Here is a 13,478-nt window from a genome sequence, read left to right as displayed (position 1 = left end):
ACTTTTAACTGAATACAATGCTCACTCGATTTTCGAAATAATTACATGGTACCTATCGTGATCCACGTCCCAGTTACTGGTAAGTAACCTAATACTTATTACCACAACATAAGTCGGTGCTTATTACCTATGTAACAAGAAAAATCTCATATAGGTACCTTAGTACATGAAATTTGTTAATAAACACTAAACTGCACAAAGCCAATCTTGGTCCTTGCATGATGTCTTGCAATGCAACTATACAAACTTGGTTGTACTCGGTTGTACTCTAGTACGCCGACGCTTCCTAGTTCCATTTTCTCCCACTATGGGAGCGTGTCGCGATCGTCGCGACAGTACCGCCTTGCGCCTAGTTGGGGACGGACGTGCGTTACCCGCATTTTAGCTCGGTGCACGCTACACGAAACAAGTTTATTACTTCACATTCAGAAGATTCTTATTCTATGAGTAAACATTGAACTTACATCACGATGTTCTTTGCTGAACTACTTGTAAAAACATTATTCGTGCGGAATTTTTCACGTTAAAGACATTTCTTGTGCAAGTTGTGATTACTTCATTATCTTTATCGGACGATAGAGTACGCGAAGGTGTGACAAATACGCGAGTGAATTTGTTTGTTTTTAAACAAAAGACACGTTCGTTGCAGAAGCTGAGTTTGAAAGGTTGTTTTTGTTTTTTAAAAGGACGCATAGCGTGTTGAAAAGAGACAAGATGAGGCCCCAGCGCGGAAGAGCGACAGGTGTAGTGGCGTTGGTGGTTTTGTTGGCGACTGTTACAGGTAATTTTTAAACCAGTCTGGTTTAAAATATTTAAAACAATAAGATATAGATATTATTTACTAAGTTCATGTCGTTCCATTGCTTTTATATTTTGTTCTTTGTAATTCTTGATATCTGTCGGTATTAAAATATACGTTATAGTGTAAGTTTACTCATACGGTTGGCAACACACATGACGTTAGGTATGATTCATACAAGATCCTTATAGGTTAGGTCGTGCTTTAATCATTACAAGATAATTTTTGCTTTTACCTGTTTTCACAAAGTTTCTAATATAGATACTTTTTATTTTGTTATTATTCTTATTTTATGAAAACATATTTAAAAAATAAAGTACGCAAAGGATTTTGATGCAATTTACAATGACAATTTATTCCCAAATAAATTGTCTAAATAACAGACAGTTTATACATACATTAGTGCCCTCATGCAAAGCCGGGAGAAGTCGCTAGTATACATATAATAATCGTCTCGTGTCTTATATAGAAAATATTCATGAATTTGAAAATGTGTGTTAATAGCAGCAAATATTGTTTTGACAAATTGGTACCTATTCCGAGCAAATTTACAAATACAAAAAAAACAATTCGACAGTTCCATTGAAAGTTCACCTACTTTTAGAAGTGAAACAATTAAAAGATTGAGCAGTTCGCCTCGGACGTGACGACCACAAGTAAAGACCTAGTTGTGCAAAAACCGTTGTCAGCCGTTATACGGACAAACAGGTGGTATTGTCTACCACAGAAGCCGGCTACCTGGAACAATCGCAAATTCTGCCACATTTGTTCTGAACTCATCCGTGCGTTACTTTCTCGTCTGAATGCCGACGAGTCAATCAATCGGAAATCTGTTTCAATTTCCTTTAATTGTAAGTGGATTGTATTAATATCACGATCGGGAATAAAAGGAGACTTCTATAAGCTATTTTTAAAGCCTTTCAATGATGATCAATAAAATCAATCTGTTAAAGTAAATTTTTGTCTCATTATCAAAGAATAGATAAAAACACTAAAACAAAAAAAAAGAACTTCTGAAGAACCTGAGATCGGTAAGCTCTATTTTTTACAAATACATTATAACAAGTTAAGATTTCGGTGGCGGCGCACAAAACTTAACAACGAAGTTATTAACATAAACCTGTTAATTATAATAAGATCAGAGGACTGATACTACACAAACAGGATTAATTCGTCACAATCGAACCATGTAGCTCAGTAATGATATAATATGCTCAACTAAAACCATTGAAGGTATTATCTATTGATCTACATGTGTCTGAGATACAATTTACATGAATTCGTACCATCTGCTGTGTCATTAACCTTAGTAATTTAAGCCTGTTAACGTTCTGAGACTTCTGTAATAGTTTGTTGACGGCTTTCCACGGCCATATCAAGACCGTTTGTTTTAATGACTTCAGCTCTGAAATGGCAGTCATATTTGTGATAGTTAAGATTTTATCTATAAGCAAGCGATCCACAATTCAAGTAAATGTTAAAATGACGATACATATTCACTACGCTTCTTGAATTGAGGTTTCAAAAGCCACCAACCGTAAACTTAAGCTATATAAACAATAAGATATAATAAATAGGATATTCCATTTCAAGATCCTGAAAATGTATAACCACATTTTCAGAAACTGAAATGGGATACCCACAAAGGAAACGTTTTCAAGTTCCTGGTAATAATACTACCCGTAGTTCCAAAAGCAGGAACTATTGGAACTACTTGAACCAAGACTATTGGTGGCTACAGCTTCCTGTTCGCAAATAACCAGATAGAGCATAATTGTGTTACAGTGAAAATAGTTATTAGCGTTAATAAAGCGATTGATTCGCTGGATAGGGTTGATACTTACGAGTATTTAACGACTAAGAATACTTTTCAGCAGTATAATTGAATGATACTGATATTTATGTCCCTCTACCGATGCCCTAAAGTGATCATAAAATAAGTCATAAATAGTATTGAAGTCAGAGATTAATTTTTTTCGAACTCTTGTGTCATTAAAGAAAAATGTATCGGAAAATATTTCGCAATTTGATGCCTTTGAGGTTATATCATAACGTGATCACGGACCGTTAATGCGCTTTAGAAAACTGAATTATAGGCTTTTTTCTAACAGTATCATGCAAAGTTACGTTGCCAGTTGTCCGTGATGATTCACACATGAGCACGTACTTTACTACTTTTTATTCTACGTGACAGCGTAATCTACTGTTAAGCTCGGTAGTTACGATGTCCAGTTGAAGCACTTATCTGACTTAAAATAGTAACTGGCCTATAATAATGATACTGATAAGAGGCACTTATGTAAAGTCAAAATGGCGCCCGGAAATTAAATATTTGTAAGTATATTTATAATATGACTCAAGATTTTCTAAAATAGTGGGTCAACTTTTTTAGTATTAGGTAAAACCGTTATAATAAGTCTATTTGTATATCCCGATATGAATCTCGAACTATACATAAATGCAACAGGAAATCGTATTTATAAACAGTGACAAGACGTGATTGAACTTGCATATCTAGGCTATGTCATCAATGATAAACCGCTTATCTTATCAAGAGGTAGTCCCCAGACTAATACGACTCGCTATTATTCGCGTAACGCGTATGCTTTTATCAGTGGAAAATCAATAGTACCAACATACTTATTGTCTTTTCGTCGCAGATGTATAATGAATTTGATTCTTACCATGTGTCAAGTATCAACATTAGTTGCTCGAAATTAAAGTCTTAATTTTTTTTTAATTAAAATAAAATTTTTGGCACTATGACTGATATTTTTGTCGTAGATGGCAATTATGTAGGAATACGTATTACGTAATTAAATTTAAGTAATTCCACATATAAAATGTTTGTAAGGTAAACATTTAGAAAAACTATTACTTAATCTTGACATCTTTAATTTAAATTTCATTTCACCTGCATGCCAGGACAGCCCAGAATTATCATGAATTAGAAAACTTAGTAAAATATTCCGATCGGATATCCTCAGATCGTCAATCTGATTTCAGTTTTTGCCGAGTTTTCCAGGAAGCTCATTTCCTTCAGCCCATCACTGCCAGTAGCGAGTGAGTTACTGATAAACCGACAACCAAACAAACACGTTAGACCGGTTCAGCACGCTGTACCGGCTATTGGTATCGACGCTGTTTCGTTTCGTACAAAAGTGAATTTGTGCTACTATGGGATTTGGTATATTTGACGTTGTCATTTGTCACAATTCAATTAAAACGTTAAAAAGTTTAACGTCCTGTTTTATTCACGCTACTCATGTATACGACGATACGTATGACTTGTAATTTTTATTGAAATATCTAGAAGATCAATATTTATTATGTTCTTGTCCTAGATGTCCTAAAAGTTTTAACAAAGATTTATTTACATTTTAGATGATGCCCGCGACTTCATTCGCCTGGACTCTATGACTCCAGTGAATTATAAATACGAAATTGAGGATGTTTGTTACTTAGTTATGCCAAATCAGCTGGACGGATTTTATACATATATGATCCGTCGTTATCGAAAATTAAGTCAAAGTTTTTACCACCACTACGTGGAGGTATACATATATCCACGTGGTGAAGGCGGTAAAAATTTACGACTCCCAGATTCGTCTAGTAGTTCCGGAACTATTGGCCAGATTTGAATAAAACTCCGGAAATTAGCGTACAGACAAACAAACAGTCATTTTTTATAATTCTTACTCTATTACTGTTTCTTTATCTGAATTATTTTTTTGTAAATATATTAAATGAACAAACTTTTTTTACTGTTTCATTCTATGTATTGATTGATATACCTAAGTAAATTCTGCGTGGTGTATGTTACATTAAACAACTAAATACCGTTACATATCTTCACAGTTCTTAAGTAAATTTGAACTCCGTTAACTCCTAAAGCCTAATATTAGTCACGAGTCACGGTCTTGACTCCAAATTGGTGATTTGTAACACTTACGTAATTGTAATAGCGTATAAGAATGGCTATCTACATAATTTAGCGAAAGCTTACTTTTTTAAATAGGTGTGCGACTCTGATTTTGGGGCATCCATTTTTTATCTTTCATGGTCTGTTGGATCGACGCCGGCCGTCATAGTATCGCCAAATTTAACATGATAATTATATCTTCATTAGCTGCACAATAGTACTAAGTCCCAATTATTTGCACTATTGTTTTGCGATCGTGTTAAATTAAATCTTCATTATAACGGCGATCGGCGCTTGCTTGTGTCTCAATATAATTTTTGTTTCCTGAACAGTAAAACTGTATGAATAATTTGATTGGAAGACTAATATCAGTATCAGGAGTCCAAGAACAATTGATTCGTCTGATCCCAGTTATAATTTATCGACCTGAAATTGTCATATTTCTTATATTTTCCTTTGTAACAAAATTTCATATTTCTAATGTCCCTTTCGTGGAACTTCCTAGAACTGTCAATATGGAGGATATTTCCTGGTAAGTTTGTTGAAAAGCGAGAAGAATGACTGCGAAACAGTTTGGCATTGGAAAGTCCATTACATTTCACGTCTTCTGATTTGATTGGAGACAGGCACGAGTCGCGTGCGCATAGATTGTTCTCAATAGTCAATGGACAGAATTGTTTTGTGATTAATTTGCAAGGTTTAATTTTGTAGTTGGTCAGATTCAGGACAAGTTAAATACACAGCGATCTAATTTTATACTTGTTTAGGTAAAGCTCTCGGGTACAAAAGTCAGATATTTTATACTGATATAAAAAGACCAATATTTATCTAACTGGAAAAATACTATCAAAATTAAGTATGTTTGCGTTTGCAAACATACTGAATTGAGGTTGCAGTGGTCAGATAGAAATATGCAATAGATGACAATAACACATATAAATCATTAAATATGAAAGCATATTGTGATTAAGAAGATAACCATATTAGTACAAAATGTGTGAAAAAAAACATGCTAAGATATACTAGAATAGTTGATATGTTTGCTAATAGTCTATTCTTCTATACCTATCTTCTACTTCCCAATTGTACATTTTATTGAAACGTAAACTTTAATGAATTTGGCTCCCTGGCCTCCAAACTGGACAATTCGTGCCTCGACCATAAAAACGTCACGCACTTTTATGCGTTATGGCTCTATAAATTGAAATGATTGATACAATGCACGAAATAAAATAAAATTTCTTCGTAAATTAATGAAAATGTTTTGAGATATGTACTCAATGCTTTGTTGGCGTTGTTTCATTTACTACCACTTTTCATTGTTAAAAATGGAATACTGTCATTCCAATTGTATTTTTGAAAATGGTTTAACAAAAAAATAATATATTTATAAAAATACGTTCACAAGTTGCAATCTGTAGATACCTACACCTACCTACTTGCTAAGTATACACTTAGCAAGTTGCCAAGTTAGTTTCCAACGGGTTTGCTGGTCTGACAAACAGAGTGTGGCGGACCGGCCGGCGACCAGCAGACCTTGACGGCTGAACCCACACTCTTTGCTCTTTGTGTCCACGATGCCACTGCGTTTTGTTACTGTATTCCTTGATTCGACAATTTCTAGGTCGTTTATTTCGAACTAAATGGCAAATCAAGATCAAAACGCAGAAGCAACGCAAAACGTTTTGCTTTCAATTTTACTATCTGATTCGTCTAGATTGGATATTATTCAGACAGTTTTATACACAGGAATAAATAGAATGAAAATGTATATAACGGTGTTTCGCAATTTTCAGATCCATACGCAAATACGAATCGAATAATATGCGAATTGATGTTGAAAACACTCTTCGAAAGTAAATTTATCAGTTTGTAAGTTTCTCCCTTACAAAACTTGTGAGCTTTCGAGCCCAGCCGAACCTGTCATTGCAAGAAGTTATCGACTTGATACTATTGTTGTGTTATCGGGGATCATTTTCTAAAGCCGGGTTATGTGCGTGTGAAGTGTACAAATTGTTTGTGTCACCGTTCAATCTACTGAATATACAAATACAATACATGGACCTTTATACCACAGCAATAGTGGCGAATATGCAATGAATTTCTGTAGGTCGGTGTGATGTGGACTGTACTGCATGACGAATCATGTGTCTGAAATTGGCTAAAACAATTCTTGTGAATTCTCACCATAAATTTCCATACTGCGTACCAAAGTTGGTCGAAACTGCGGTGACATTAAATTTACTATCCGTTTCGTATTTCTTGCGAGTGCATTACTGGAGCCCCTGTAGTTTATGGGGGATTATTGTTATTTAGAAATCGTACTTATACGCTGTAATAAACTTGCACTTTGGCAGTAAAACTTATGTGGTATTTAGTATCGAACTATGCTTGGAAGTTACATACGTATTCACATGATGTTTATCAGGCAGCGGGGTGCTAAGTTTCCGTGTTCAAAGTTTGGCAAGATTCAATCCCAACTGATATTATAGAGGCAATAGTAAGTTTATTTGTAACCTCTTCAAGCTTTATCTACCCAACTTATGTTGTTTGAAGTACGAAGATGGACATAGGGTACCATTCATCTCGGAAAAATGACTATTTCCGTGGAAAAACAACGCAGGCGCAGCCGCGGCCGAAAGCTCGAAGTAGGTCATACTAACATATATGCATATGTTTAGGAATTTATCGGATATCATAAGACGCAGAAACAATTCAATAAATAATGACAGAGAGAGAATTCAGGTCCAAAGTTATTGAAACTTAATTTTTCCGTTTATTCATTTAAAAGACTCCCAAACACAATAGAGCCAAATCAGACTGGAACAGCAAGATAGTTCGCGAAACACATAACAGGAGAAATGCAATTTGCATTAATTCTCTCACGAAGGCACAAATTTTATTCTCGAAGCTTCTCACCATTGTTCCTATATAATTGTGCTCGGTTTACGTTTTTCTGCGATATTCCATCTAGATTGCTTGTTCCGCGATGCACAGTCCGTTACATCAGATTTTTTTACTTGGTTTTGGTTTGCCCTGCATTTTTGATATGATTCTATTATTTCAATATACATAAAAATCTCGGAAAATTAAAATTTCGAAATCAAGTTAATAAGATCGGTAAAAAGTACCTTAAGTGCTATTCCAGCTTACATACTACCTCTGTATCAAATTTAATTGAAATTTGTTCAGTGGATTAAACGTGATTGTGCAACAAATATTTGTAAAAATAAATAAAAAGTAGTATTAATAAATTTGTGGATTAGGTTTGCATATCAAACGGTCAATAATTAATAACCCAACCATTATCGAAGCAATAACATTTATGAAGAAGACATAAACAAGTGCACTCAAATGATCTTCGACATGATTCTACTAATCTAGCAGTGCGTAAGAGCTCTGATAAAGCGATCAAACTCATAATACAAGTAACACATATACTGAACGGTTTAAAATTAATCCGGCTAAGGAAAATAGTTAGTATTTTGCTGCCAAATTCAACCGCGTAATAATGTTATTCCGAGAGAAATTGGACCAATATAATGAAATCATTAGATTTCAGCAAGTTTGTGCTTCTTGAAATGCGTAACAAAATGTTTGATGAGCAGTAACTTTTTATTATGAAAAGTGCGCAATTTTCCGGAGATGGTGAAATTCCGTACATAATTGGTTCGTTTTTGTTGCAAATATTGATAAAAAATATCATGGCGCGTTAATTTAAGATATTCTAAGAATTACTTAATAATTTTTTATATTCAATTTTTAATAGCAGTGGCTGAGGCATTTTATGTGAAAAAATTATCTGTTTTGACTTTATTTAAAGAACTGTCGAATTTGTTGTATACCAACCTAAAATACCACGCCAACTCTAAAATATCACGACTCTTTTAAAATTTTATAAACTCACCTCAAGACCTTATTTAATGCGTTTTACCATGCAGAACCGCAAAACATTACAATGGGTGAATTAAGGTCATAAGGACAAGAAAGTATAATGACAGATCTGTCAAACAATCACATCATCGAGGTCAGCTGATCGTGTCAAAGCCTGAACGTAAGCAATACACGCGATACGCTTTATAATTGCCTAACGTGAGAAACAAAGATGGTCTTTTGTCTGAAGCGTGAAGTTATTTCCAAACAATGTTCCTCTAAAACCGAGAATGGGTATCAGCTGCGAAATGTGGAGCGAAAATGTTCTCAAAAGTCGGTGAATTTTTCCGACTATTGTTTGCGTCTGCGATAGCTTGAAATATTGTTGAACACGAAACCTAGCTCATGATGCATCGTGTTTTCTACATAGTATTATCTATAAAATGACTGACGTCCGAGTTGTGAAAAATACTGTTACCTTATTATTATCTAGTTCTGATGATATTTATGAAGGCAAAGAATATGACTTTTAGCTTTTATAACAATCAATTTTATTTTATGTAACTATTGTTTCGAATTTCATAAATAATATACGAGTATATGCATAAATGATGAATTAATATTACATTTTCTGCTCGGTGATAGATATTAGGATGAATGTACCAAATCTTTCTGAGTTCCATGACTTTCATACTAGCGCCACCGAATCGCTACTTTGGCTAACCGCCAGAAGATAACCACTCGACCCAGACTTACCCTGCCTTAATTCGAGGCTAATGACCTCCCAAGTCCACAAGTTTTACTTCAAAATTGTTTTTAAACAAGTCCCTACCTGTTTGGGTGTAGTTTATGCGCTCCCTGCATGCTGCACAAAAGTTTGAAACTATCTGCATAGAAATGCGAAATGAAATTTATTTTCTAATAAGTGTAATTTAAGTATTCGTATGGATGCTGAGTGCGATAGCACCACGATGTCATCCAAAGAAATATGTCGTTAAACAAATTCGTTTGGCATCGTCATCAGCCCTTGTCCCATCACTCGTGGTCTGCGCAATATGTTACATTCGTTCATATAAAATTTATCGTTTATATAAAATAAACACAGCGACAATGACAAAATACTTAGACATCATGGGATTTTTTTACAAAGTAGTTATACTTTCTCACGATAATTCTTTTCATTAGCTTCGCCTGAGATCTTCCAATTAAGTCTTTAGAAAATGACTTTTATAATGTTATATTATTTGCTTTCCGTGTAAATGTTTATTTACACGTTGAGTTTTGGTATCTGATGTCGATAGTATCTAGTTAACCATCCAATGTGTGTTTTAGGTATATTATATACCTAAGCTATAATAGCTGTGCTTAGGCAATCTATAACTTCAATATCAGCTTCTAAACAGTGCGACAGTTCATATTAAATATATGAGTATTTGCTAATAACATTAAATAATTGAATTTGGTTTATACTTTAGGTTAGTTATAAGACTATACAACAACATTGCGAATACCCTCTACAGCGATAACGACGTTAATTACAAAGGTGACAGTAATTAAGGATATATTCAAAGTAGTTGTCACCATAAGCCAGTCCCATGCTTGTCAGGTTTTCATGAATATTAATGGGGCCCTTTGGTATTAAAATTAATGTGTTCAATTGGTCAACCCGCTCGTTTCACTGAAATAAAGTTACTCGTGTATTTTAATAAAGTTACTCGTGTATTTTTGGTCAGTCATGTCCTCATTTCGACATTAAGACAGATCTAATTTCAAACATTTGCGTTAGTAATTTTACACTAAAAGTTTCAAAATAACGTTTACAGTTAAATCCGAAAAAAGCTATTTCACATAAAATCTCTGATTTATTTATCTTTTTTTCAGATAGGCTAAAAAATACAATACGTCAATATATTTTTGACAATTCGTATCAAAAATTATCTAAGCTCTTTTTTATATCTCAAGAAATATTAAATTTTATCATCATCTCAACCGCAATAAGTCTACGAAGTTTGAAATGACATTTTATTTTCTGTGGTCGAAAACCACAATCCCGTTCAGGCATTTTTTGTCTTTTAATCCACGAGATAATTATACACTAACGTATATAACGTATATTATAATGAAACATTAGATATATATCTACAAAATTATAACTAAAATTTAAATTATATTTTTAATTAATTATTTCAAACATTTCAGTAACTTTGTTTTACTATAATTACTCATCTCGACCAACAACTTCGCTATAATTGCAGTTGTAATTGATTTTAAATTTTAGAGTCAGAGTAATTTTCTTGAAGTGCCATTTGCTGTAAATAGAAAAACAATTAATTACATCACAACCTTGAATAAATTGATTGTCGTGTAAATTGCAAAGGAACCCATCTACAATCGTTGAATTGTTTCCGAAGAGATACGTGTAAATATATTTATTGGGATCTATTCCTGAACTCGTTTTCTGATTCATAAATAACGATAACATTTCTAAACAATCTATTATTACAATCAGTCAATAGTCTGGTAGGATGATAAGGGCTAGAAAATAGAAGGTGTAAAATATACATCTTGAGATTTTAACCCAGATTCGAGGTAAATTTTGACTGCTTTTTTTTCAATGCGTAAAGAGGGTAATATCTTTATAATAACCATGGTTTTATCTCTCCCGTAGTTTCCTTATCGACTTGAATGAAGATTACAGTGAAAACTATATTATAGTCTCGTTTAAAATATAGATTTCACTCTCATTTTAGTAATTACTACTTATGAATTTTTTTAAGTGTATTCCGGCAACAAATTATGGTTTAGTTAGCATTTCTGAACATGTTAGCATATAGTGTTGTCTTTAAAACTTAAAATTAGGCACTTTTCTTCTTTCTTTTATTCTATCTTTTACCTAAATGAAGCAAAGCGTTGCTAACACCTACTCGTACAAACATTTCCCACATTAAAATGACCGATGCGGCGTAATATTCGTAATGTTCAGACGACGTAACATTCATTTCTCTGTTGACGGGATTAAAGAAACCGTCTGCGGGGCGGCTGTTTTCTGAGATCAAAGGAAACATGTTTACCGCTTACTGCAAATTGATGATTATAATTCACGATGCCTTGTTACTTAAGACTTAAAAAACAGGAACAAATTAGTCGATACGAAGGAATGAAATGAATCATTACAATAAAATTGAATTATTATCATTTTAAAAATTTGTGTACCTAGTTTATTTACAAGATTGGCAAACTTATCTGGTTCGGTAAAGATGTCTGAATATTGACAAGAAAACCATCGCGGTTAATTAAGAACCTTGCCTTTTTTTAAATTGGCTTTAAGTGATTTTTGAAAGGTTCAGTAATTGATCGTTGGACCAAAAATTGTGACAAATTTTGCTGCGTATTAATAGCCATAAATTGAAAATTTGAAAGCATGTATAATATAAAATAAATTGTATTCTAAATAAGGGTACTACTGGGCGCATAATAAACGATAATGCCTTGAAATTTCGGTTAGGTATCATCGACGAAACAAACGTTCAGACTCAGAGACTAAGACTAGAATTAATAAGAGTAAAGCAGACAACGATAGTTTCAGTTGTGATTTCTGGTTTCAAGTTGAGTTGAGCTGCGTTATCTTGTTAATTTCGTGTTTGATCATAGATACCGTCAATATTAGTATCTACTTGCTTTGAACTGATTTATCACTAACTACTTACAATGTTTTGATACTCATTCACGATGGCCTAGAGAGTTTTTAAATCATATAGTTGTTTGTTAACACTGCGCGTGTGATGTGTAGTGTCCACGCCATCGCTGCATACAACATCAATATTGTTGATAGATAGATATCGATCTCGGTCACTAAACCGATAGACACTAGGTCGATCGATAGCCACTAGGCTATGTCCAAAATTTATACTCATGTACTTTTTGTGTCCATTCAATTTTCAACACCAGCTTTTTACTAAACCGATCTCCAAGCAGCTTACTATACTACACTGAAATGACCATAGTGAATTCCCGCAGGCAACGATAAGTATTAATCGTTTAGCTTGTAATTTCTATTCTTCAGTGAAGTCTATCATTTACCATCGTAATAGCATGTAGACACAAGTTTTATAAGTTGTTTAAAATTTAAAAGGCTCTTAAATTCGTGCACGAATTCACGGCAGCTATTTTCAGCTGTGCCCATGACCTGATTACGTCCGGCTCACGTTAGATACGTTAAACAAAGGTCACAAGGATACTGACCGTTCTTTGAACTATAACAGTGTGAATGCAATTTTTTATGTAGTTAATTATATCGTGCATGATAATGATACAGATGTTGACGAGATTGATGATGAACGGAACACACATCTAGTTTATCAATACAGACTTATTACTCAAGCTTTGTCAATTGAACCAATAGAATTACTTTACGAATTAAAAAAGAAATGGTATTGGCCATAAATAATGTGTTCGTTAGATGTGTAAATAATGTTCTAATTTCAGATTATGCGTGTTCGATTTTGAAATCACGTTCGTCAAGCATATCAATTAAATTTAAAATGCTCACTTTTATAGACATTTGGACGTATCATTGTTGTACAAATATTTAGATAACGTAACTTTATATTACCCTGATCAGTTCCCATAAACTCGTTCGTCACAGCTGCCTCCATTAAAGTCGGGATAATCAACATTTGACTTCCTACCAAATTCGCTGTCCTAATTGTCCCCTTTGTTTGTAAAGCAACCCGATATGACACCCACACCGGATGCTTTACTTGTTACTGTCAATAATGCCCAAAGTACTATTAAGAGGTGACTCATTGCGTAAGTGTGAATTGTGATATGTAAACTTACTGTACGTGTAGCCCAGTTCGCCTGAAAATTTAAAGGTAGGAAAAG

The 13,478-nt window shown here is 33.8% G+C and overlaps 1 protein-coding gene across 5 annotated transcripts in view; it reads left to right on the top strand.

The window, feature by feature from the left end:
- Nucleotides 1–337: 337 nt before the first annotated feature.
- Nucleotides 338–13,478, top strand: part of Fas2 (Fasciclin 2) — an 88,583-nt gene continuing 75,442 nt past the window's right edge. For 4 of the 5 annotated variants that reach the window (XM_053752551.2, XM_053752550.2, XM_053752549.2 and 1 more), the window contains exon 1: nt 570–781. In XM_053752551.2, the coding sequence (XP_053608526.1) occupies nt 715–781 (67 nt within the window). In that variant the 5' untranslated portion in view covers nt 570–714. Of the gene's footprint in view, nt 782–13,478 lie in introns of all 5 variants that reach the window. The other variant, XM_053752552.2, reaches the window with a different exon arrangement.

This window comes from Plodia interpunctella, chromosome 12 (assembly GCF_027563975.2).
Source record: "Plodia interpunctella isolate USDA-ARS_2022_Savannah chromosome 12, ilPloInte3.2, whole genome shotgun sequence".
Taxonomy (NCBI): Eukaryota; Metazoa; Arthropoda; class Insecta; order Lepidoptera; family Pyralidae; genus Plodia; species Plodia interpunctella.
Note: the sequence above shows the minus strand (reverse complement) of the source record. Positions and strands in the feature narration are given on the sequence as shown.